Source organism: Electrophorus electricus, chromosome 26 (genome assembly GCF_041902795.1).
Source record: "Electrophorus electricus isolate QZ-2024a chromosome 26, ASM4190279v1, whole genome shotgun sequence".
Lineage (NCBI taxonomy): Eukaryota > Metazoa > Chordata > Actinopteri > Gymnotiformes > Gymnotidae > Electrophorus > Electrophorus electricus.
Genome location: NC_137522.1, coordinates 2441559 through 2467600, shown reverse-complemented (window position 1 = coordinate 2467600; position 26042 = coordinate 2441559). Strand labels below are relative to the sequence as shown.

Genomic DNA, 26042 nt, shown 5'->3' with positions numbered 1-26042 from the left:
GTAGTGAAGGGGACACACACACACACACACACACACACACACACACACGCATACACACACGCACGCACACACACCCACACACCCACCCACACCTGCACAAATACACACATGCACACATGTGCACACGAACATACACACACACTCACATGCACCAGCACGCACATGTACCATGCTCAAAAACACACATGCACGCACATGCGTACGTACACAAATACACATACGCACACACAAACGCACGCACGCACGCACATACATACACACACACACACACAAAAACAAACAGCTTGCATTGTATCTATAGTCAGCAATCTTTCTTATTACATCTTGCTGAAGATTTGCCTCTGTAGAATCTCAACAATTCATTAGACAGAGGTAATGTTGTACAGAAGAAAAGCTCTAACCAAGGTGGTGTTACAGCGTTTGTTTTAAATGGGCATTACGGAATTAAAAGTTCACTCACATGAATCTGAATTAAGGAGCACATCAGCTGTTTCAATAATGTGTCTCTGATGTGTGTGTATGTGTGTGTGTGTGTGTATAAAGCCACTAAAGACAGGGCTAAAATGAATAAAAGATCACTATGTATTAATTTAAGTATACCACGCAGTACGCAGTCAGTGATGGTCTGGGAAATCGCCCCCAGAATTCACCACGCCTCCAGAATTCATTAAACCCGACAGACGAGAATCCTTCAAGCTTCACATGAACTTCTAATACGCTTTTATGTGGGTTTCTAATACCCAATGAAATTAAAGCTGCACCAAGAAATTGCCTTGAAAACACACTAAAAATAAAGCTCCTATTTCATCAGCTCATGCATAATTCATAACTCATCTTTAAACCTTCAATCAAGTTGCATCTTTGAGTGTTAAGTGTTCAAGTGTCTTGCAGCTTTTCTTCACTCATCATTTACCCCCCCAATAAGGTTATGAAGACCTCACGAGGCTTACATGGACACCAGTCGACATGCAACACTTTGAAATCTTGTGTGACATAGCCAGAGTTTATGTGCCTGTGTTCACACATTGAATCACAGTGTTCTCCAGAGATGACGCATATCAGTCAGAAGTGTTTTCATCTGTCCATAATGTGTGTGTGTGAGAGAGAGAGAGAGAGAGAGAGAGAGAGAGAGAGAGAGAGAGAGAGAGAGAGAGAGAGAGAGAGAGAGAGAGAGAGAGAGAGAGAGACTGTCAAATTTCCCTTCTGTTTGGTGAAAAGAAAGCAACGCTTTAGCTGGGTGATATATATCTGCCTGCCGTAACATGAACGAGTAACCCACCCAAACATCACGCACAAATACACACATTGCCCAGTTGATAACACCTTTATGTACGTGTCTATTTATTTATTTTTTCCCATCCGTATTTATTTATTAGTATTTTATTTTCACTTCTTTCCTTTCACTTTTCCCCGATTATTATTTCATACCAATTTCAGTTCTTTTCAGGTTCTTTATTATAACAGAATTCTTAATTCCCTTAATTACAAAGGTGTTGTTTACTGTAATACTGTTTTGGCAAAACCGTTACTGTATATAGTCATGTCAGTAGAGAGAGAGAGAGAGAGCGCGAGCGAGCGAGCGAGCTTTCACATTCACATATAGGACACATTACTCTGCTGCTGGCTCATAGCTGACCTCCCCCGAGCTGATCTCTCATAGCTGATCTCTCGTAGCTGATCTCCCCCGAGCTGATCTCAGTTGAGAAGACTATAGGCAGTCACAGTCACAATACTGAATATGCCTGCCGTTAACCAGCAAGACATTTCCCATCAATTACCTATCAGTCCCCTGTAATGTTCTTCTCTCCGCGTGCTGGCTATGTGTGTTGGGATGACGTGGTATCAGATGACCTGCTCTCACCCTGTGTCAGGTGTCTGGTGCAGGCATGTGTGGCCCCGGCCCTAGAGCCTTGTTTTAACTCCTGTTCTCTCTCATGTTCCAGGCTAGTCAAGAGCCTAATTACTCTGAAGACAGGGCTGGTCCCGCCCACCGTCCTTCAGCCAGCAGCAAGGGGCAGGGTTTCGTACAGTAACACTGGTATTCACTCGAACCCGTCCAGGATGTAGGCAGAGGGAGGTGCAAGTGCCCCCCCTCCCCGAATCAACCTTCCCCACCAAGCTCAGCTCCAATCGTGGAGCATGCTCGCCAGTAAACAGAATGTCCCATTGTCATGGTGATGCTTACCTGTCACGCGGTTATGGTATGGGGACGCCATGTGCTTCAGTCAGGGACACACTTGCACCCTTCTTTTCCTATAACAGTAACAGTAGAGAGTAAACACCTACGAGGCACCAACACAGATGGGAATGACTAGGAATGGCTGGGAATGGGCTGGAGTATGTCACTGAACTGCCTTTTTCTGGAAGGAGGGCTCCTAGAGCATGATGTCCTCCCCAAAGGCATGCACTCGTTACCATGAAGTTTCGCAGTGTTCACTCTCTCATGGTGTGAGTGTTCTCTGTCTCACAGTGTTCACTCTCTCACAGTGTGAGTGTTCTCTGTCTCACAGTGTTCACTCTCTCACAGTGTGACAGTGTTCACTCTTTCACAGTGTGACAGTGTTCACTCTTTCACAGTGTGACAGTGTTCACTCTTTCACAGTGTGACAGTGTTCACTCACAGTGTGACAGTGTTCACTCAGTGTGACAGTGTTCACTCTCTCACAGTGTGAGTGTTCTCTGTCTCACAGTGTTCACGCTCTGTGTTCACTCTCTGTGTTCACTCTCTCACAGTGTGAGTGTTCTCTGTCTCACAGTGTTCACTCTCACAGTGCTCACTCTTTCACAGTGTGACAGTGTTCACTCTCTGTGTTCACTCTCTCACAGTGTGACAGTGTTCACTCTCTCACAGTGTGAGTGTTCTGTCTCACAGTGTTCACTCTCTCACAGTGTGACAGTGCTCACTCTTCCACAGTGTGACAGTGTTCACGCACAGTGTGACAGTGTTCACTCTCTCAGTGTTCACTCTCTCACAGTGTGACAGTGTTCACTCTCTGTGTTCACTCTCTCTCAGTGTGACAGTGTTCACTCTCTCAGTGTGACAGTGTTCACTCTCTGTGTGACAGTGTTCACTCTCTCACAGTGTGACAGTGTTCACTCTCTCACAGTGTTCACTCTCTCACAGTGTTCACTGTCACACAACACTCCGTTTGCTTGCTCTTGTCATAACGAGCTGCTTTGCGGATACCCGACTGGCTCCTACAAGCTCAGGCTAAGGAGGAAGTTCTGCTCCTACAGATGGCACAGGGTGTGCTGCTCAGATACTCTGCACATCAGACGTGACGCTTTCTCGCGCCAGCCTCCAGGCAGCGTGTCCTGTACTCCTGCACATCCCTGTAACATTTACAAGCACTCTCCCAGCAGAGTGCCATTACACTTTACCTCATAGCCCTGAATAATATCATATTATTTCCCATGACTGGCATTTTCCCCTTTCCACATCTGATGCTGTGAGCATAACGGCCTAGCCCACACCTGCTTCTGCTTCTGCTTGGCATTCGTGCGCACGCTCAGACAACCCTTAAAGGGCCTGATGGATGGCCTGATTTTTCTCCTCGTCCTCTTTCAGACATCTTCAGTGACCTGTGCACCGCCGCGCTCACAGACAACGAGGAGACCGACGACAGTGTCATGAAGCTTCCTACCCAGGAGCACACGTTTGCATGTTGAACACGCGCACTGGGGCTTTGTCGTTTTCTGTTTTTTGGTCGTTTGTTTTGACTACTCGTACTGTGGTGCCATGTTTCCGTGACCCACGTGGTCCATGGGGGGAGGAAGACCACTGCCGCCGTGGCGACGCGGGGACGCCCCGCTGCTGCTATTTTCAGCCACACTGACAGGGGGCGTGCTAAAGCACCGGACAGTATTGCCACTACGAACTGTTCCATCAGTCTCTGATGCAGTGCATCCGAAAGGCTCACGCCAATCAGCCACCAGCGCTGGCTGTCGTTGGCCAATCAGCCATCGCCGCTGGCTGCCATGAGCCAATCTGCTGTGTCTCCGCAACAACTTCTTGAATCTCACAGTCGGAGAAGACCACGTCCGTGACGATCTCGGTCGCTGGGGTCAATGCAAGGTCTAACGTATCAAAGCTGCATTCACCTTGACTGCCCTCGACCAGGTGAAAAGGACGATAGACGATGGATGACTGAAAGGAAAACCAGCCCTGCACGTCGCCTGCTGCCTCCTCTGATGTTCGTCTTGTCGTTTTCCATCCCGCTGAAAATTACTGGGCAGAATTTTCTCATAGATTGGATTTTTTTTCTTTTGTTTGTTTGGCAAATACATTGTTTGTTTATCAAATGCATTGAAATGGAAAAAGCAATTTTATGAAAATTACATTTTCAATTCTGTTGGTCAGGAAAGCAGCACTTTTTAAGATAACAATCTATCATCTCTATGTGTATTATATAAGGGTTACAAGCTTTTTATATATTGACTTGTTTGTTATGTAAACTTTCATCTGCACATATAATATTTCTCAAAACTCTTATTATTATTATCTAAGCATTATTTTAATCAATCGTTTCAATATTTTAATCAATATTTTATGACTGTTGCATAAATACTCCAATTGTACTGTAAGAACAGATAGTGTTGCTGTGGGTGATTGGATATGGATATTTTACGCTTTTTATCCATGTTGACAGATTCAACTTTTGGACAAAAAATAAAACATTTGCAAAGGCCACAGATAAATGAGCAATCAGTGTGTGTGCTGGACAAAACGCAGCTTTTATATTTTTGACATTATTGACATTAGAAAAATTTGGAAAACTTTGAACCAACTGTTTCATGAAATGAAATGTTCCAACTGTGACATTCCAACTGCACTCACACTAAAAGGAAATTAAAGTTTTCCAAATTATTATTTTTTTTAAGAGGCTCTTATTTTGCTTTTCCCAGGCTAATCTCACTTCAGTAATATTTTTGTCTTGTTCATTTTTTAATTGACAAATTCTAAGCACAAAACTAATTGTGAAGTGGAGTTTGTTGAAGTGTCATTAATACACTGCTATTTATTAGGAAGAGAAATATGACTGTTGCATATAGTCAGTATCAGTGGAGAGAGAGAAGTATGTATTACCATTTTGCAATTAAAAAATATATATTATTAAATATATGCAATGTAAAATGTTTATGACCTTTTTTAGAGATCCGCTATGTTGGCGCTTTGGAACAGTCCATCGCTTTACGGTTTACCAGTTTAAGACCCCGAGGCAACGAGGAAACTGATCGGGGTCGGATTTAAACCTGATGTATTCTTGTAGTCCCTTTGCCCATCACAAAGAAATAAAGTAGAACAGCTCAGACGCTGCGGCTCTGATAACACCAAACCAGAGTAGTCCTTTATCTTCAGTGTCATTTAATGCTCTTATTTCTGTGGTTTTGATATATTTCTTTCGTTCTGTTAGAATTATTGTTTATTCAGACGAACTGCTTAATATAGAAAAGATGAGCGTCCTCCAATCTGCTGGAAGGCAAAGTGTTTCCAAGTGCCAAAACACATTAAGCTGGAATCCCATTCGCTAAGGCACTTTGACGGTTAACATAATAACACACGAGTTGTTCTTTCCTCTCAAGTGTGTCAGTTTAATTGCGTCCTGTTTCCTCCAGAAAGCACTGCTGATTATCCTAAAAGATGGCAGTAACATTGGAGATGCCTGCTAGATAGAGATACCGGCATGCCTGTTGTGTTAATACCCTGGCAAAAAAAGTGACTGTCTTCATGTCAAACAGTAAACACTTCTTCATTCCCCCAAATGAATTCTGGATGCCCGGGCCCTCTGAAGTGTCACAAAGACTGCGGCAGCTTTGTGAGCTCCGGAACGTGGCCGGGCCTCGGGAGACCAGAAGACGCCGCATCTCGGAGCGTGTGAGGAAGAAGACAAGGGCAAGGTGGGATTCGTGGGGCTTTGTTCTGCAGAAGAGGTCTTTCAAGCTTCAGGGCAACTATGAGGAAGGAGGAGGACCGAGGAAAGACTGTGGTGAGCATAAAGGGCTGGATGTGACGCACGTTCTGAGAGGGGCTTCGGAGGGAGAGAGTTATACCTCCCTGGCGCTCGTCAGTGTGTCCTTCACACTGGAGACCCCTCTGAAGCCCGTCCCCGACACCCACCCTGCCGGTGAGCTGTAGTGGAACAAAGGCCCAGACTCTGGAAAGGTGCTACAACAACAGCCACAACAACAAAGAGAAAAAAACAACATTTTTCTTTGTGTAATGATGGGGGGGAAGGGAGAGACAGACAACAGTTTCATTTTTCAGAGACCAGTCGTGTGGTGTCTGTTGCCTTAATATTTCAGAGAGCTGTGAAATGTTACCAGAAGCTAATACATATTTATTCCACACAGACTTTGATTTCTGTCATGCACTCTGTCCACTTTCATAGTTCCAGCTTTCTCAACTACATTCTCACCTTGAAATGGCCTCTAACTGGAAGAACGCCCTTGTACCCATATTTCGGTGTCAGGATAGGTGACGGGGGGAGGATGAGTTGTCTTTATAGAAATAGGCACATTTGAAAATGGAAGGTAACGTGTCTGCTTGACCTTTGCGTTGGCGACTGCGTAAAGTGGCTCACGTTTATCTGACCTCTACTTCTTAATGGTGTTACTGACCCACCCTGCACTATGAACCATGTAATGACACTGGCCAGTAAGGGACAGAAATTAATTTCCTCACTATACTTCAGATTTTATTTTATCGCAGATTCTCTTGTTTGTACAAATTTGGTGTTTGTAATTAATTCCAAATAGGTCATTTTGAGGTTGAATTTATTGAGCCTTTGTTGTAAAACCATTACAGTATTACAAAGCATTTTCAAAAGTCTTAATAACTCAAGGTTAATAAGAATAGCTATTCATGTAATAATTTAATGAATAACCAACACAAAATGCCACAATACTGACTGAACGGCATTACTGTTTGAATTCAACAACCAATCCGAACCCGGCATTCGCTACTCATACTTAATCTCAAAGTTTTGCCAATGATCGTCCAGCTTCTCAGCCAATGGTCGTTCAGATCCTCAGCCATTGGTCGTCCCGCTCCTCAGCCATTGGTCGTCCAGCTTCCTTAGCCAATGGGCGTCCAGCTCCCCAGTCTGCCCGGAATTTTGAATCCAGATCGTCGGTTGAATTCGGTACGACGCCTCGACGATGGACTTAACGTTTACACTCGCTTCACACTTTTATCCAGCTTTTCCCAAACCTTGTGCGGTCTTATAAGGGCAAATCGTTCGGTTATTTGTTAGTTTCATTCAAAAGGTTGTGGCTTGTCCGTTTGAGGGGAACAGAGACCGTGACAGGTTACGTAGTGTAGCTCGAGCGCCAGCTGTGGCGATTAGCTTAGCTTAAGCTAGGTAGCTAGGCTAGCGGAACGCAGCTCCACAAGTAAACCCCACCGAGAGGTTTTTACAACGTCTCCGAGGCCTTTGCAACGCTGTCTGTAAGATTATTATTGAGTGTGAAAGCTGCGTCTTGCCCGTATAAAATAAGATAAGCCGCCGTGCTGTTGTGTAGCGGTTAGCTAGGCTCGCTAGCGTCATCTGGTCCTCACGCCGAGGCGTTGTCACCGTCTGAAGGAGCTTGTTCGCAGAAACACATTTGAACGTGTAAGGTTTGGTGCGTTTGTTCTCTCTAGTTTGCTCATTTGGCCAGCGGGCCAAAAATGTAGAAATAAAGATACAAAACATTTCTGCTATACCATAGCGCTCATTCTGCATGGTTGGAAACCGTAGCTTGCACTGTTCAGACACTGGCTTCTTCGTTTATTTTTCAGAAACAAACGGTTAAATGGCTATGAAAAGAAATGATATATTTATGGCGAACTTTTATTTCTAAATTTTTAGACTACTTGCTTGTCCAGTACCTAATTGGGGACAAGATAGGTTTGCTAGTTGAGCTTCTTTTAAAGTGCAAACTGATTTTTAAGTGTGTGTGTGTGTGTGTGTGTGTGTGTGTGTGCGTGTGTGTGTGTATATGTATGTCTGTTTATATATATATATATATCTCAAAAACAAGGAAAGGGCTCAAAGTCTGAGGTTGAGCCCTTTCTTTGTATTTTTTGTCTTACAAAGCGCTTAGATTTTTTTTCCCTGTTGTTGCTATTTGTAGACTTTGAGCCCTTTCCTTGTTTTTGATCCGCAGTTTTTGGTCTCTGAGACGGTCAGGCTGTCATGGCTGACAGCAGCTCAGTCACTTTGGGGATGGCCCGTAGCCTGCTAGTCGACTCTTCTGTGTGCGACTCCAGGATGACAGACAGCTCCAAGGACCACACATTCCTGGGCCTCGCCTCAGACGATGCAGACGGTAAGCGATGCTTCACCTGAACTCTTACATGCGTGTCCACTCGTGTAATGTCTCCTATGCCGTCCTCAGGCCTGACCCCATCGCTGTCATGGCTCTCGAGCATAATGGGACACCCCGGAATATGTTTCTCTGTATGGCTGTGTTTGTACTTCCTGTGCAGCGCTAACTTTGGCGTTTGTGTTTTGAACCCTCTTTCAGAGATACTGCGGCGGGTAGAGACCAGGGTGGTTCTGGTCGGCGAAACTGGCAACGATGAGGAACTTGTTAAGGCTTTAGAGGTAAACTCCACCTCACAACAATTATTCCCAGGGAAACGCCACATTCTTCTGCTTTGTACAGTTCACACATAGACACTTGGGAAGAGTAATCACACTGCTGTCTTTTGTTATTGTTTTAATATGAATTTACTTTAGTGTGAAAGTCATTGTTTTATATATGGAAAATAATTCCATTTTCATATGGAAAATGGTTAGTTATTCTTGTGGGTTTTGCTTTTTTCATGGTGAGGCATTATGGTGAAAGGCAAGTGTCCACATGGCTCTCAGAAAAGCAGTTAGCACAAGTGCTCCAGCTACTGCTGGAGCAAGCCAGGCAGACTGGTACGACTGCGTACACTTCAGTTCAGCCTGCCTTTCCCGAGGAGGCAGATCTTCTGAGACTTGGACAAGATTTTGCAATTTGTCTTGGTGTCAGAGGAATGTACAACATGATATACAGGGTTGGAGGAATATAACCGTATTTTTCTTCACATCTTTAGTAAATATTGTGAAATCCTTGTTTTATGTAATAAATGGTTGTACATGTATCCTAAAGAATTTGAGGATCTTCTTCAGAGTTTGAAGCTAAGGTGCTGCAAACCCAGCACAGCTTGTTCAGTAAAACTCTGGGTTTATTTCCCACCGCCCAGTGGCTCTTTAGTGACGGGAATTTGTCATAGAGTGACATTTAATTTACCAAACCTGAAAACACAAATTAAAATTTGAGCATCACTTAGGGATGTCTGGAAAAAGTGAATCAATGTAGTAATATGTCCTAAGGAAGGTTTATTGTTGCATTTGTATGTTTGTTTATTGCATTTGTAGTTTGTTTTTAGTTATTGTCACAAATATTGATGTGTGAATGTTTTCCCATAAATAATAAGGAAAACATTTTGGAACGCAACACATCACTAAGCATCGGAATGGTGTGTAAGCACTGGTCAGAAGCACACATCTGTTATAGAGTTTCATTTAATTACCCAGTAGCTGCTGACAGCAACATTTTAAAATGTAACAGTACATTAAATCATCCAAGTTAGGTTTATTCTGGGGTAAACTAGTTTCCTTAGCAAGTAGAAATGCTGCGTTTGTTGTGATCAGAAGCCATACATGAGGAGGTTGTTTCATGGTGTTATCAGTCATGTTTGGCTTTACTCTGTCACAAGGGCAGGAAGTGGATATGTGAGCTTGTGCTCCTGCCGGCCCAGTAGCGCTCGCAGGAGGTAACTGGCCGTCTTGCTGGCTGGTGCTGGTCGGGGTTCTTTTGGCCGCTGTCGTTCCTTCCTTGTCATCTAATAAACGGTGGCGTTGGGTTTTCCCTTTATCCACCTGCTCAGTGTTAGCCATGATGCCTGGGAAAGTTTCGGGACACGTCCGTGCTGCTTTTCTCTAAGGAGTAACTACTCATGGCGTTCCAAGTCTGAGTCGCTACACATAAACAAAAGGATGATTCTCTGCTTTCAGAGGAACAGCATCAGTTCCCTTCCCCTCCCATCTAGTGAGTTTGTCTTGTATGATGCCAAACTGGTGTGTGTGTGTGTGGGGGGGGGGGGGGGGGGGTGTATTGGATTGGAGAATGGTGGAGCAGAAATTACTAGTTGCTTTCAAGGGTTATTGACCTTGTGTGAAACTTTCCTGTAATTAATAGGAATTTTCATTTCTGTCCAAAAAGGGTTAGGGTTAAGGGTTAGGCTGTGGGAAAATTAGCACTGCTATGACACTGCTCCAGTTTGCCTCATGTGTCTAATACACTTGTCTTTGATCTTATTGCAGACATTCAGCGATAAATAGCTGACAGGATAAACTACAGCTTTTCACTAGAGTGTAAACCACCTTATATCGGTGTTATCAGTTATATATCACCGTCGTTATCAGTTATCACCCTGCCTCAAGGGTTTCTACGCAAAAAAAAAATGTGTGCAGAATGTGGTGTTTGAGGCTCAGGAGTGTGTGCGTGGAGAATGTGGAGTGTTTAAGGCTCAGTGGAGCTATTAAAGTATTCGGATGGTGGCTTTTTAAATTTTTTTTGCCCGTTATTAATGTCAATTTTCGTGCGTAAGTATGTGTGCGTATATGCGAGTTTGGGCATGTCTGTGTGTAAGGGAAATTGATGGCTAATTCCAGTCTTAAGATCTATTCAGATGTGATTACCTAATGACCCATGGAAAGCTAGTGTAACTGTCACCTGTGTGATGTCACTCCTGTCTGAATTGGCCATGTCTGTCATTTTTATGGGCTGTGCGCTCCCGTGTCGGTAGAAATTCCTCCATCTTTCACCTACTATAAAACGCTCACTGAAAATAACCCCAAATGACTGTAATCCTGTTTGAATTACCATGTCAATAAATATTCCATCACATGCTGTGGAAAAATTAATTTTCCCACTTTCTCAAGCATGGAAGTAGGTGAGGAAGCTTTCCCTATCCAAAGGCCCTCTGTGAGGAGCGATGCGTCCATCAGCTCCTAGGATTCAAACCAAGAAGTTGGATTACGTCTCAACGTTGTGCACCGAACGTGTGTGCAGAATTACAGAGGAGTGAGAACTTTGGGCCAAATCTTCTGCTTCATAATGGCCTGTCCATGTCTTGACGATAAATCCTGTGTGAATAGTCCTTTAATCCGGTGCTTGTCCTTGGGAGAGTAGCAGAGGTCAAAGGGGTGGCCCGTGCCCCCGCCCACGGTGAAACAGCCGTCTGCTGAGGACATCTTTGTTGTTCATTTAGGAGACCCTTCCCACCACTGCACATGCTCAGGTTGTCACCTGTGGGTTGCCAGATTGACGTTGAATGCTTCGTTTTTACAGGCCATCAAAGTAATGGAAGTCCCAGTGGTAAAGATTAAAGAAGGGGACCTGGGCTCAGACCCGCGCGAGAAATTAATCAAATCTATAGTGAACATGGTACGTCTGGGAGACGTCTGGTTGTGTTTGCATGCTGGAAACATGCTGGGCTTTATCGCATGGCACTGTGGGGTGTAACTCTAACACGATGTGGGGATCCTTATAATTCTTTCCTAACAATCTGTCTCTAATTTGGTGTTGTCTGTCATCAGTGTTTGCTAATCTTTTGGGAAATTATTAATCCATGTTTGCATATGTTGAAACAGTTAAAATCTTTTGGTGATTTTCAGTTTTTTCTGGCTTTAATTTTTTCCTCTTCCAAAATATTTGTGCTGAGACATGGAAACGGTTGTGGGTGTAAGATCCCACTGCCCTGAAGCCCTGTGGAGGAGACTAACTTCACTATCCTGCGTCTCAGCTGTGGCAGGCCGGCCCTGTCTCTCTCTCCTGTCTGTCTGTCTGTCTCACTGATTCTCCACAAGTGACTCTTGGTGACTTCACCAGGACGTGTTGTTCTGGGTGTCAGAGCCAACACCACCACTGAAAGATTGACCTTTTTGGTTGATTGCTACGAATAAAACACACATGCTCTTCCTGGGAAATGTTCACTGTTTTAAGTATGTTGTAATCCCTTTACGTTGGACATGGACAAGCGTGCAGAGACTGGAACATTTTCCTCATTTTTGACTTTGTTTGCGTCTCCTCATCCCGTCAGGACATAAACGTTCCCCTCCTAAAGACAGACAACGTCAGGGAGTTTGGCGACGGCGAGATCGCGGAGTTTGAGACGGTCTTCGTGCTGAAAGACTTCCAGTCTCCGGACTACAGCTACTTGTACCGGAGTGAGAGCCGCGTGGTAGGGCCCCCTGTCCTGCTGCGCTGTGCCGCGCTGGCCGAGGTGAGTGCACCACGGGGACTCCTCTTCCTCAGCAGTGAGCGGCGTGTCCGCCGCAGCTGAAGTCAAACAGCCAGCAATGATATTTCCTCATGGGGGAACAGAGACGGAAGCAGCTATCGCTTGTTAGTGGTGTGTCTGAGTAACGTGGTAGTTTTGACTGTCTGACTCTTTTCTGTGTGTGTGTGAAGGAGAGAGAGAGAGAGAGGGGAGAGAGAGAGAGAGAGAGAGAGAGACCTGCACCTGCTCAGGTGTCTGTCATTGGCCCTGGCACTAAGCATGTTGTACATGGCTGACACCTCTAGTCCTAATCCCAGGGCAGGTGCCTTAACTTTTAGTCTTGGAAGCTGGAGTCAGCAGGGTACAGGCAGGAGAGGCTGTAGAGCTGCGTTTGTTTGCGCTGGGAGACAAACCTGGAGTAAAGCATATGAGTGGTTTGGTTTATTTTTTTACTCAGTAAAACACGAGTGAGTGTTTTACACAGTAATGCTAACGAGTGCTGTATTTTAAAGCAATTCACAGACTTATGCTAATGTCCTCTTCCCTTGCCCCACCCACCCCACAGCCCATTCCCTTCTCCTCCCGGCCGCTGTACTCCGCCACCATGCTGAACCTGTCGCTGTGTTTCACCGGCTTCCGCAAGAAGGAGGAAGTGGTGAGTCTGGAATGCCTGCGAGCTCACGCCGCCGAGCACGGCAGCCTCCAGGGACAAGGATTCATTTTTGTTTTTGTTTTTGTTTTCGTTTTGCTCAGGTGAACCTGGTCAACTTGGTGCATCACATGGGCGGGATCATTCGCAAAGACTTCAGCACTAAAGTGACCCACCTCGTCGCCCAGTCTACACACGGGGAGAAGTACAGGGTGTGTGTCTGTCGTGGGGTTGGGTGGCTTCCCTCCTCATAGCAGCTCCATTCCGACGACCTTGGCATGTACAGGGTGGCCCAGAAACCGCCGTCCGGCCTGGCGAGGTCCGTCTGTGTTCATGTGTGAGAGCAGGTTGTGTCTGGGCCGCCGGCACCTTCAGTGCGTGCGTGATGCCAGCTGGTGCGGCTCCTGGTCCTCCGTGCTGCTGCTCCTCACCTGTCTGATGAAAGGGTCATTTCTAGAGGAAGTGCCCAGAGAAGGTTCCTTGTGCTTGGTTATGGCGGCAGTTGTATACGTTTGTCTGTAAGGGTGTTGGACGAGTCCCGCTCCGTGTCTCAGAGAGGCTTTAATCAAGCTCACGGCTGCTTCTGGGCAAGGTGTAAATCTGTTCTCTTTCTCTCTAGTTGGCTGTGTGTATGGGGACACCCATTCTTACCCCAGATTGGATTCGTGAATCGTGGGAACACAGGAATGACATGTAAGTGTGTGTGCTGTTCTCACATTTTCTTTTCCTTTGAATCACATTAGACATTAATTAGGATTAATCAAAGATGTATGCTTGGTAGTGTGAGTTTATGGCAGGTATATGTTTGGTGTTGTGTGTAGTTTGCTTTTAAGAGTTGTTTGTGTTCTGGATGCTGATTTGTTGTCTTCTCGCAGACATTTCCACGCAGGTGATGAGAACTTCCGCACAGCCTTCAAAGTCCCGCCCTTCCAGGACTGTGTCCTGAGCTTCCTCGGTTTCTCAGATGAAGAGAAAACCAACATGGAAGAGAGGACCCTGAAACACGGTACACACGCCACTCGGGTGCCGTCGTGTGTCTGTCTGCCTGTCTATGCCGTTCCAGAGATCAGTGGCTTTTTTTCAGTTTTCTCTGTATGCCTCACAGTTCTGTCAGGCTTCGAGAGAAGTGGAGTGAAAGGTTAAACCACAGTTCCTCAGAGAGCCATGGTTGTTGTTCAGCCCTTGTATAAAGCCCTTTCCCCAGTTGGCCTGAAATTACCCCTGAAGTGTCTTAATTTCGTCTGTGCTGAGCACCACGGCTGCCTGTGTTTCCTTCCATTGCCGTGTTGAGCTGAATGTGTGACCCTCTCGCGCTGTAGGTGGCCGCTTCCTGGAGGTGGGACACGAGAAGTGCACCCACCTGGTGGTGGAGGAGAACTCCGTCAAAGAGCTGCCCTTTGACCCCTCCAAGAAGCTGCACGTGGTGAAGCAGGAGGTGAGAGGTGAACACCATCCCGACGCCAGCCAGATGCGTGCCGTGTCCGACTGTGTCCTGAAGCAGCGCCTTTGGCAGATGTCGTATGATGCCCCTTTGCTCTGACTGCTGTTGCTCTATGAACACAAGCATGTTTCAGTTTGAGCTTTTCTTACCGCTGCTTCTTTTGTTTACTTGTTTACCCTGTGTTCTGCAGTGGTTTTGGGGGAGTATCCAGATGGACGCTCGAGCAGGGGAGCCGATGTATTCCTATGAGAAGGTGGTGGTGGTAATAATAATAATAATAATAATAATAATAATAAATCAGTACGGCGGGCATCCGCCCAGTTGTCCCACCACACACGCCACGTCTCCTTTTGTGGGGTTTAATCCACGCCTCTTCGTCCCCCAGTCTGAGAGTCCTGCCATGAAGAAGGCCGTGTCCATGCTGTCCCTTACCACGCCTACCAGCGGCCGCAAGCGGCGGCGTCTGCGCGAGACTCTGGCGCAGCTCGCCAAGGAGACCGAGATCTCGCCCTTCCCCCCGCGCAAGAGGCCGTCAGCCGAGCACTCGCTGTCCATGGGCTCCCTGCTGGACATCTCCAACACACCCGAGACCTGCAAAGCTCTGGCAGGTGAGACAGACACGCACACATGTTCTTCCTGCACATCTGCACCCCCCACACGGAGTCCGGGCTAGAGGCCCAGGCTTGTTGTGTACGCCAGTGGGGGTTTTGTGTGTGGGGACAGGATGGGGGCGTGTGAGCGGGGACACCCAGGGTAGTGTGAGGTCACCTTCTTGTTGCAGAGTGTAGTGCAGAAGGCAGGTGTAGGAAGAGGAGTCCAGCGAGGAGGACCAGTGGCAGGGGCAGCAGAAACAGGGCAGGGAGAGGGGGACGCTTCCACCGCACCGGCACCCCGCAGGAAACACGCCCACGCCGCTCAGGGGGCCCGGCCGAGCGCCAGCCACGCCCACAAGACTCTTTGGGACAGGGCCAGTATGTGCAGGCTGAGTTCCCCTCATCCCCAGTGTTGTGGGGCGGGGCGCACCTGCTGCTACAGGCGGGGCCAACAGGTGATTCCCCCTCGCCCAAGCTCCGCCCTTCTAGAGACGTGCAGAATACCAGCACACACTTAATGCACTGAATCCGGTATATCTATTTACTGTTGTTGAGAGTGGAGATCCAGACTGTACTGTGAGGTTTTCTCTGTGCTGACCTCTGCGGTGACCTCTACGCTGACCTCTGTGTGTCTGCGCCTGCATCTCAGACAACGCCAAACCCTCCAAGAGCTCCACGCCAGCTCAGACCAAGCAGTCTGCACGATGGCAAGTGTCTAAGGAGCTTTACCAGACCGAGAGTAACTACGTGGACATCCTGGCCACAGTCCTGCAGGTATCTCTCAAACACACACACACACACCATGGCAGGGTCTGCCTGTGGCCTTATCAAAGTGTATTGAACTCTGAACCACTGAGGGAGAAAATGAATTAGATTTGTGTAACGGTGAAATGGTCAGTAGAGGCCACTGTACATCCAGATACCAATGCCATGCGCGCGCGCACACACACTAGATTGCTGTATTGACAGCAACATCACAAAACTGAGCATCCTTCTCTCCACTTGAGGCTGTTGGTTAGAGTTTAGTGATGTGTGTACTGGGATCGGCCTCTATGATGAGCCCTTGTAATGGAGACAGGGATTGCCGTGTGGGTCGGTTGCCGTGGGGACTGGAGCATTCCTTTCTGCCTGTCTTTCAGCTCTTTAAATACCCTCTGGAGAAGGAGGGGCAAGTGGGAGGGCCCATCCTGGCTCAGGAGGAGGTGAAGACCATCTTTGGAAGCATCCCGGACATTTACGAGGTGCACACCAGGATAAAGGTGAGTGTTGGGGCTGTGGACGCCGGGGAGGGGGGGGGTTTGTGACCAACGCTGACAACTGTTCTGGCAGGCGGACCTGGAAGACCTGCTGGTGGACTGGTCAGAGGACAAGAGTGTCGGGGACATCATCCTGAAATACGTGAGTTGAGGCGTGGCCACGGGGCGTCATATCCGCCTTGCCGGTGCCCGAGCGTTTGCTAAGCGCCCTGCCCCCTTCCTCTCTCAGTCGGGTGAGCTGGTGAAGGCGTACCCACCGTTTGTCAACTTCTTTGAGATGAGCAAGGAGACGATCGTGAGGTGTGAGAAACAGAAACCGAGGTTCCACGCCTTCCTGAAGGTTTGCCAAGACGCCCCAGCGCGTGTGTGAGCTGCACACGCTCATGCGTTTTAAAGGCGTGTTTATTTCCATGTGTGTGAACGGCGTGTGTGTGCTGCGTCTCTCTGGTCTAGATCAATCAGGCCAAGCCTGAGTGTGGCCGTCAGACACTGGTGGAACTCCTCATACGTCCAGTACAGAGACTCCCCAGTGTGGCCCTCCTCCTTAACGGTGAGGCACGCACCTGTCCCATGTCTGCTCTGCCAAACGCGACACTCCATCACCTGCTTGCTCTGCTGTCCCAGATTTTTGTGTGTGTGAACTGCAGACTGACCTGGTGTCCTGTACCTCATGTCCTAACACCTCTTCCTTTACTGTGCGGCACCATTTCAGATATTAAAAAACACACATCTGACGACAACCCTGACAAAGTCACTCTGGAACGGGCCATCGAGTCCCTCAAAGAGGTCATGACGTGAGTGCCATTGTCTCCCCACTTGCTGTCTCCTCAATTCTGCTCCTGCAGTTTCCGTGGTAAACCTATCCTGGTTCGTCCCTCAGCCACATAAACGAGGACAAACGGAAGACGGAGGGACAGAAGCAGATTTTTGACGTGGTTTACGAAGTGGACGGCTGTCCTGTAAGTGTGTGCTGTCTCCTCCCATGCGTGCGCACACGGTGCTTTAGCTGATCTCGTTTTTACAGCTGTAATGGAGTGCAGACCTGGAGAGGAAGTGGCTCAAACTAGAGAGGAAACTCATCTGTTTCTGTTTGTGTGTGTGTGTGTGTGTGTGTGTGTGTGTGTGTGTGTGTGTGTGTGTGTGTGTGTGTGTGTGTGTGTGTGTGTGTGTGTGTGTGTGTGTGTGTGTGTGGCAGGCAAATCTGTTGTCGTCTCATCGCAGTCTGGTGCACAGAGTGGAGACCGTTGCTCTGGGAGACCAGCCCTGTGACCGCGGAGAGCACGTTTCTCTCTTCCTCTTTAACGACTGTCTGGAGGCAAATGTCCACTCCTAAAGACACTTTACGTCTCCTGTGCTCTGCAGTTCTGAAACGGGCTGCAAAGGGTTAAATGGAGCTTTAGTGACGCAGTCACTTAAACAAAATTATGAAAAGAACGTTTTTAATCTGTTAACATCATATCTTGTTTCAAGTTTTACGCACGCATGCACACTGTTTAGTCAGCACCGCCCCGGCCCCTCTTTGCTTTTCTCCATCCCCGTTCAGACACCTCATGTGCCAAACTCCTTCCCAGGAAAGAGGCAAAGAGCTAATAATTAATGCGCATACAGCCTACATGCCCTGACCTGGTGGTGGAGTTTTATTGGTTGCTGAGGGAGGGGGCGTGTTCGTCCTGTGCTGCTTCAGGTCTAGCCTGTTTAATGAGGGCGGGTCGAGGTGGGACCCTGGCTGAGCAGTCACGCATTGATTGGCAATGGCCCTGCCCCCAATTAGAGCCCCTAAACAGATAATTGAGTCCCCGCCCCACACATACACACAGCTACTGTATGGTTTTGTGGCCCTAGACACAGGCTCACGTGTGTCCGTGTCGGTGTGTCTCTGTGCTTTCAGATTGCCAGGAAGAGACATAAGGTGATGAGCACGTTTAAGAGTCCCCTGGGCCAGACGCGCCCGCCTGCTCAGCTCAAACACATCACACTCATGCCTCTGTCTCAGATCCGCCGCGTCCTGGACCTGCATGACACCGAGGGTGAGATCAGAACACACGCGCGCACACACTCGCATACCTGTGTCCGCTCGTGCCTCGTGACGTCCGGGGAGGGCAGCGGCAAGTGTCGGCCTTTATTGAAGTTCTATATTTATGCGCTAGTGTCGGTACTCGCATCCTGAGCCTTGCCAAACTTCCCTTTATCATGCGTTCAGAGCAGCTGGTGAGCGAGTCTCGTCGCGTGCCAGGGACGGCAGCCGGCTTCTGTAGTTAAATCTGCCAAAAACTGCGAAAGTAGCAAGACTCTGTCAGAGGCAGGACCATTGTGTTTTTGTTGACACTTTCCTCCTGGGACTTTGGAGGCGATGAGTTGATGAACTGAGTATCTGTCTTCTAAGTCTGAAGTGGAACTTCTCACACAAGCTGCCGGGATGATGGAGGGAGGTTCTGACTGAAGTAAATTGGAAACGTCCACAGAAACGACAGCGACGTAGTGACTCGGCCCACAGCAGGGCCTGCAGTGCTGTCTCTAAGCTAGACACACACCTCGGAGAACTCTTGGGAAAGCACTACCGCTTCCAATCTTGTTGATTTGATCATGCGGCCTTTTGCAGAAGTCAGACTTGGTCCACATAACACCAACAGCAAATGAACCTGCATGACATGACATCCCACCCCCAACACACACATGCACGCATGTGCGTGCGCACTCAGGAAAAGCTCTGGCTTCTGTACTGCTCCCATTAGCTGACCTCTATAGCAGTCCACATATCATGACTGTCCTGATTTTTGTTTTCCCTGTGTTTATCTGAACTGTGGTGTGTATGGTGGGCCTACAGAATGTCAGAATGCGTTTGCCCTGGTGGTCCGGCCCCCCACCGAGCAGGAGAATCTCCTCTTCAGTTTCCAGCTTGTTGCTGACGAGGCCCTCAAGGCCGTCTGGCTGAAAACGCTGTGTCGCCAAGTGGCCAATACAATCTGCCGTGCGGACGCGGTGAGTGTCATTACCCACGCTGCCCTGCCAACTGACACACACCACTGAAGCCCCTAGCGCACGCGCGCTCGGTCTCTCTCTCTCTCTCTCTCTGTGTGTGTGTGTGTGTATGTATATATGTGTATGTGGCATGGTGTGCTGATGTGTTTGGTGCTAATCCTATTAGACTGTCTGTTGTGGTTAAGCTGGCAGACAGATTAATGCCATTAGCAGTGGAATTGTGCTTGAACTTTCCACCTCACAGGCAGGCGTCTTTATCTCCCAGCCGCCGTGGTCCAGGTCTCTTGCCCTGACGTACAAGCATTGGTCCACACCTGCCAAACAGCACGTGTAATTGGCTCCCGCCAGACACATGTATATATTTCCTTTGATAATTAAAGAGTGAGGCACTAGGCTCTGCAGGTGAGCCGCAGCCTTGCCAAGCTGCATGCCACGGGCCGTCCACTAGGTGGTGACTCATATCTCCTCTCCATATTCTCTGTCTCTCTGTTTGTTTTTATTTTTCTTGCAGTCACTCGCGCTCTCTGGTAGTGATATTTCACCATCACTTTTTGACATGCCCGGAAAAATGGCTGTAGGTTTTATTTTATATTGGTCTGTTTGAAACAGGAAGACCTGATCCAGCGTACAGACCCGGACTCCCTACAAGTGAGCACTAAAGACATGGACAGCACGCTGAGTCGGGCGTCTAGGGCCATCAAAAAGACGTCGAAGAAGGTAGTGGAAATGGAGCTCTGTGTGTGTGTCCTCAGCTGGCTCTGAGGTTCACTGCTCCCTCAGCCTTTGGCTCCTCTGCTTTAAATTATCTGTATCTCGTGGAGTGTGAGGTTTTGCAGGAAGCCAGCCAAACGTCTTATTTTCCGCCAGCGTAGTTGCAGCATGTGTTCATTTACAGGTCACCAGGGCGTTCTCTTTCACCAAGACCCCTAAGCGTGTGATTCAGAGGGCCTTCATGGCTAGCAGCACCCCAGACGACAGAAGCCCTGTCCCCGATCACCTGACTCGAATGGCAAGCACCTCCACACTGGCTGTGAGTCTCTCATCCTCCGATTTCAGAATCATAAACTATCACTTCTGAAGGCTGTGTAGCATCAGTTGTGTTCCATGAAACCATCAAGATTATGGTGTGTCTGCATGAGAGTCAGGTTTTCACAGCTTGCAGTGAGACCATGAAACAAATCCATAAAACCAGCCACTGGAAGAAAAAAAAAAACTGCTTCTCTCAAAGCAATTAATGGATTTTAATTGAATCATCACGGCGCTATTTCCTTGAGTACTAGTGCTTTTCACATGGTATGTGCTAATGTGCTTGTTGGGTCCAATGACAGACACAAGAGAGATGAAATGGGTAAACACGAGGACCCGTTCACACTCTCAAATATCAACCGCGTTAAGTTGTTCTCTCCCCTGCTGTTGAAGTGACTCTCCCGCGTCGAGCCGCTCCGCGTGTGGGCTGGGGTTCATCCGAGCCAGAGGGACGGGCGATTCCACTGCAGTTGTACCTGTTAGATACTAGAGCTGCACAGGCACCACAAAACCCGTCTGGACCTTTTGTTCAGATTATCAAGACAAACTCATCAAATTATATGTTTGTCAGATCAATAATAAACATGGTCTTGTGTATATAATCCATTATTAGGTAAATGTTTGGAAAACCTTTGGTAAACTTGGAAATTTACTTATCTTGAAATGCCACATGATTTTCATACAAGGTAGTGACGAGTGAATCATGTGGTCTGAAATAATACAACAATATTTTAATTTAGTGTTGGTTAGCATTACAACTATGAATAGGTTTAACTTCACTTCTGTAGCCTTCCACTTAGATCTACAACTGATATCAACAAATGTAAATTCACAGCAATGACCATTTCAATTCTGAACAGATTATTACTAAACCCTCTATACTTGGACATGCTACTGGAAACACTGAGACAAACATCGAACTATTAATACGCATCAGTGACAACTTGGGCTAGTATCACGTACCGGATTAGCATCTTACGCTAATGTTAGTACCAAACATCAGTACCACACATCACAGGTTGATTTAAGTAGTGAGACGCACTAGTATTTGTGTAGTATATGTTAACTAGAACAACCTCAGACAGCAAGCAACTGTATGATCAGGCCATGCTCAGGGGGGTTCTCTTAATGGGGCTACATCTTGTGCATATTTTGTTTTCTGCTGATATTGCGACAATATCGCTATTATGGTCTTTTGCCAATGGTAAATGTGTAGAGAAAGTCTGATTTGGTATTTTACGGAAATGTTCTCATAGTTAAGGGAACGTCTGTAGTATTTATTGAAACATTTTGGTGGTTAAGGAAGCATCTTAACAGAAGTAGAAAGGTCTTAGGAAACTTGATAGTAATTATGGAAAATGTCTTGGTTTAGGAAACATTAGTTAGTTCAAGTTCAAGTTTGGTTTATTTGTCACATACATAGTCATACACAGTATAACTCGCAGTGAAATGGTTGAGTGCTCTGTCCAAACTGAGGAAAAAGAAAAACAGGGGTGCATAGGGAAATATGTATTCTATATATATACAAAAATATATTAACAATGTATGTACAATATATGTATATTATGTTTATATACACAATGTACAATGTAGTTATGGAATCATCTTAATAGTCTCAGTAGTTGACATTTTGTTAATGGTAGTTAAGGAAATATCTTAGTCATGGAAACACTGTCTAGTTAGTAGTCTAATTGGTCTTTGTCCAGCTTGTAAAGTTTACCACATGGGCCTGAATGCGATGAGATGACCACATTGCATGTGCTAAACAAGAAGTTAATTAAAATGTGGCCATGTTAAACCCTTAGTGGGTGTCGGCGCTGCAGTGTGTCTGACATAACGCACCACTGTCATCAGGCTGCAGGGGTTGATTGTGGCTCATTCTATACTCCAGTCCCACTGACCCTGCTAGGCTGCCCTGCTCACTGCTATCACACCAGTCTGATGGTGTAGCTTAGGGTTAGCCCTAGGCGTTAGGGCTGGGGTTAACCCTGGGTTCTTTTGTGGCCATTTTCATTAAGGCTAACCTTAGGGGTCAGGATTAGGGTTTAGGGTTAAGGGGTTGGGGTTTAGGGTTGGTGTTAACCCTCAGTTTAGGGTTAAGGTTTAGGGTTGGGGTTAACCCTTGGTTAACTGTTCCATGGGCAGATCCTTTGTTAGCATATGGTTGTGCTGTAGGGAAGCTACCATGTTGCACGCGCGTGCATACACACACGGTGGTATGCACGTTTGTGGGCGCATGTGTGCACGCTTCACATGTGTCTGTTTTGCTGTGTGTGCGTTCCTGTACCATGTACATGTCTTTTGTATGTGTGTCTCCTGCACACACACGTGCAGATGTCGCGCTCTACCTCCACGTTCAGCTTGAGCGGTTGTGGTAAGAACGCAGTTGTGCAACGCTCCAACTCCCTGGACAACGCCAACACTCCGCGGCTCAGGGTGCCCATTTGCACACGCCCCAACCCGCTGGAGGCCACGCCCCGAACGCTTGACCCTGGCCACGCCCACCCAGCGAGGCCCTGCCAGGAGCAGCATGGAGCTGCCCCCTGCAGGGAGACCCTTCTCTAGGGGGCGCCATTCCATGTGAGCACAGTCCTTCTGGCTCCCTCACCAGCACTAACTCTTGGGGAAGCGTGGTGGCACTACTTACCCCACACTGTTGTCTGGTGGCATACATGCCACGTGAGTGTGGTCACAGTTTTTTTGTGTTATTAAGGCCAAAGTTGTTTTTGGTTACCTCTGGACATTTATTTAGTGGCTAGATTTTGAGTACGTGCGGACAGAGTGCAGGTCTGCTTAAGCAGAGACCATGCAGACAATGTGTTAAATAAATGTTTAAATTCTTGTCTATACTGTGTTATGCAGGGGATTCACTCAGCACTCCCATTTACAGCCGTGAAGGGTGGGTGTGGGTGTGGGTGTGTGTGGGTGTGGGTGTGTGTGGGTGTGGGTGTGTGTGTGTGTGTGTGTGGTCTACTTCAGTCTTTCTTTAGCTGTTTTGATTTTTGCCTCCACTGATCCAGGGGGCAGCAGAGGAAGTGCAATGCGCCCTTAAGAAAGACTAGGCTGGGCATAGTAAAGTGTGTGCATGTGGGAAGATTTAGCTGGAGGTTATAGCAACAGATATGCTGAGAAATGGAATAAATTGAGTTTGTGTCTGCGCTAACTCCACTTTATTCTCATATTTCCATGCAGGATTGCAAGTGAAGAATGTGTAGTGTTTGGGTGGGTGGGTGTGGGTGCGCAGAGGTGTCCCTTTTCAGTTAGCACTCTTGTTGCAATTGTTTGGACCCTTAATAAAGGTTATATGTGTTTGTGAAGGTTTGTTTGCTGTGTTCACTTCCCTTCAGCACTGCTGCACTCTCTGCTAACATATAATCACACAGCTAAGGGCATTAAAGCACCCAACACCTGAGGGGAAAATGGCACAGCCTCTTCCTTTCACATGTATAAAGCACTCCCTCGATTGCTTAAACGGTTTTGCTCACTAGAGAGGAACTCTAAATTGAAATGGTCACTTTGTGAACGACACTTAAAGTTGAGGGGTAATTGGACATGACTAGAGGGGGACCTCAGAGTGGTGGTCCTTTCAGCTTCACGATGGGGCTCTCGGTACGCAGTCAGAAACAAAGGTCAAAAATGAGGTCGTACATGCAGAAACTCCCTGGTCTTAAATAACCCTGAAAACCTCCCTTCCTCTCCCTCTAGGCTGTCCATTCTCCATCAATGGTCAATCTGACCTCGGCGTTTGAGAGGAAGTACCACACCTTCAGCCGTTCTACCACTCACCTCATCTGAGCTGCATGTGTGTCACGTGTGTGCCGTTGCTGCCCCGGTACCGACGGGCTTTGATACTGCAGGGCCTGACCGTGACCACGTTGGGTTTACAGGTTCACGTCCCTGAATTGATTTGCCAAATGAAGGATTACTCTTGCGTGTCTCTCACTAGTGTTAAATATTTGGGCACTTTGAATTAACAGGTAAAGAGTTGGAAATAACTGACATTTTCAAGCTAATTCTAGATGTATAGGATGTTTTTTTTGTTTTGTTTTTTTTTATATATATAATAATTACTAACCCATAAACGTACTTAACATTTTTATTGGGATTCCTCTCTCAGCTGCTTGTTTCCAGCTTTTATAAAGCTATAGAGTCCTTTTTAAATATATTAGCAGATTACCATTTAAAAATTCCAGATCTAACCTTTTCAGTGTCTGTATGTGCATATGTGTGTTGTAGGCTGGTGTGTGGTTTGTTTTAAAATGGAACAGAAGTTGTGTGTAGAGCCTACATATTTATTCTCCAGAATAAATAATTGACATAAATAGAAAGTTTATATCCTGTTAATTTCATTTTCTTTGTATTTATGTGTAAATATTGTCCCTTTTTTCTTTCATGGTAGTCATGCTTTCTATTATATATGTATATATGGATATATATATATTTTTTGGTTATGTTTAATCATCGCATCAGTGGTCCAGCCAGTCATAGACAGTCATGTTTCTTGGAAACCTCTCTTCAGTCTGGTCAGTTACTGTCACATATGGTCTGTCATTTATTTGCAATTGATTTTAAGTAGCTGTTTCTGTTTGAAACCAAATTCATTTATTCATTTTCAATAAAAGAAAGATGGTCAGTGAATTTTATTTGTGGTACATGTGTTGCTAACGGTTACAGGAGTGAGACATAACCCTAGGGGATTAAACTGTCAGCAGCGGATCACAACTGTGCTGAGGCGATGCAAGCAGCGCACTCGTTAAGAACCTGATCCAAACCGCTCACCATGTGACTGGCTGTGGTGGGGTTTCCACACCTGGTCATCTCAGTATGTTGGTAAAATGTGCTGTCCTGGACATAAATTGGGGTTTGAAGGAAGGAAGCAGTCACTATGAGAAGGAATACAGCTGAAATCTCAATGTCTGAATTAGAATTTCAAGCAGTAAAGTAATATCTGGGTAAATGGAGGCAGCACAATGACAGTCATCAGAAGCTTTCACATACATAAAGCTTTTGGTGAAAAGTGCTTGAACTTGGTTTAATTTTCTAAAACATTGTACAATTACCCATTGTGTTCTGCATCCGTATCCACACTTGGACATTATTTAGATATAAAAAGCAAAGGTGAAGTGAATGCACAGAACAAGTGATTGTAGCCGGCGGTTCAAGCCTATTATTAGATTGATTATTATAATGGGTTTTATGATGTATTTGCCCCCACCCCTTCACAGTAAAGGGGCTTTTTTGCCAGGCAGGGGGCTGTCGGCTTCACACGCCTCTCTCGGGCCCTGACACTGAATGGTCTCCTAGGAGAGAAAAGCCAAGGAATGTAGAGGGGAAAAAAAAAATTCCCAGGACATTTCTATTGTTATTGTCTATAATATTTGTTTTATCTCCTGCCCTCTGGATTGGATCGAGGTGCGGTGTTTACTCCTGACACTCTGGGACTTTCTCAGAGAACCGGATTCGGGTGAAACGTGGTCGTCTTGGTTGTGAAGTGTGCACAGGCTAGAGACGCTGAGGAGTGCGATGGTGGAGCCGTGACCATCCCTGATGTGAGAACGCAGATGCAGTGATGCCCATAGGCTGAGGGAGCACTGGCACTAGTGGAGGGGTTGTGGGACAGATGCTGTCTTTGTGCCCATGTCTGCTGATAAGCACACCAAAGATTTGCTATGGTGAGCGTTTGGAACCCGGATTTGTGGAATATATGAAATGCCATTGCGGCAAATGTGTGGAAATATCCATGTTGCTCAATGTTATCTGTCTGAAGTTTTTGGTGTCACAACGTGTATTGACATGA

The 26042-nt window shown here is 46.7% G+C and overlaps 2 protein-coding genes across 18 annotated transcripts in view; both read left to right on the top strand.

Moving 5' to 3' along the window:
- The window catches only part of mcf2l2 (MCF.2 cell line derived transforming sequence-like 2), a 61630-nt gene extending 56760 nt beyond the window's left edge, over window positions 1-4870 (top strand). For 10 of the 14 annotated variants that reach the window (XM_026996276.3, XM_081708619.1, XM_026996293.3 and 7 more), the window contains 2 exons: window positions 1944-2038; window positions 3569-4870. In XM_026996276.3, the coding sequence (XP_026852077.3) occupies window positions 1944-2038; window positions 3569-3669 (196 nt within the window). In that variant the 3' untranslated portion in view covers window positions 3670-4870. Of the gene's footprint in view, window positions 1-1943 lie in introns of all 14 variants that reach the window. The other 4 variants (XM_081708618.1, XM_026996302.3, XM_081708620.1 and 1 more) reach the window with 2 other exon arrangements.
- Window positions 4871-6789: 1919 nt separating this feature from the next.
- ect2 (epithelial cell transforming 2) lies at window positions 6790-24877 on the top strand. 4 transcript variants are annotated; one of them, XM_081708520.1, is made up of 26 exons: window positions 6790-7613; window positions 8149-8310; window positions 8509-8588; window positions 11371-11466; window positions 12122-12304; window positions 12867-12956; window positions 13055-13162; window positions 13570-13643; window positions 13826-13956; window positions 14270-14385; window positions 14582-14644; window positions 14777-14999; window positions 15173-15439; window positions 15634-15758; window positions 16124-16243; window positions 16314-16382; window positions 16470-16580; window positions 16694-16790; window positions 16953-17034; window positions 17121-17199; window positions 17436-17555; window positions 18129-18267; window positions 19065-19219; window positions 19829-19936; window positions 20115-20249; window positions 23951-24877. In XM_081708520.1, the coding sequence occupies exons 2-26, from the start codon at window positions 8178-8180 to the stop codon at window positions 24038-24040; spliced, it is 2994 nt and encodes a 997-aa protein (XP_081564646.1). In that variant the 5' UTR covers window positions 6790-7613; window positions 8149-8177; the 3' UTR covers window positions 24041-24877. The 4 variants fall into 4 exon arrangements, with proteins under 4 accessions (XP_081564646.1, XP_081564647.1, XP_026852745.2 ...); XM_081708521.1 differs by lacking the exon at window positions 11371-11466; XM_026996944.3 differs by lacking the exon at window positions 15173-15439.
- The last annotated feature ends 1165 nt before the right edge of the window (window positions 24878-26042 follow it).

Excerpts from the sequence above, each read along its gene's own strand:
- ect2 (XM_081708520.1), top strand. The coding sequence starts at position 8,178 with ATGGCTGACAGCAGCTCAGTCACTTTGGGGATGGCCCGTAGCCTGCTA. Across the intron at positions 15,759-16,123 it reads TCCTGGCCACAGTCCTGCAG|CTCTTTAAATACCCTCTGGA; the intron begins GTATCTCTCAAA and ends CCTGTCTTTCAG. Across the intron at positions 17,200-17,435 it reads ACGAAGTGGACGGCTGTCCT|GCAAATCTGTTGTCGTCTCA; the intron begins GTAAGTGTGTGC and ends TGTGTGTGGCAG.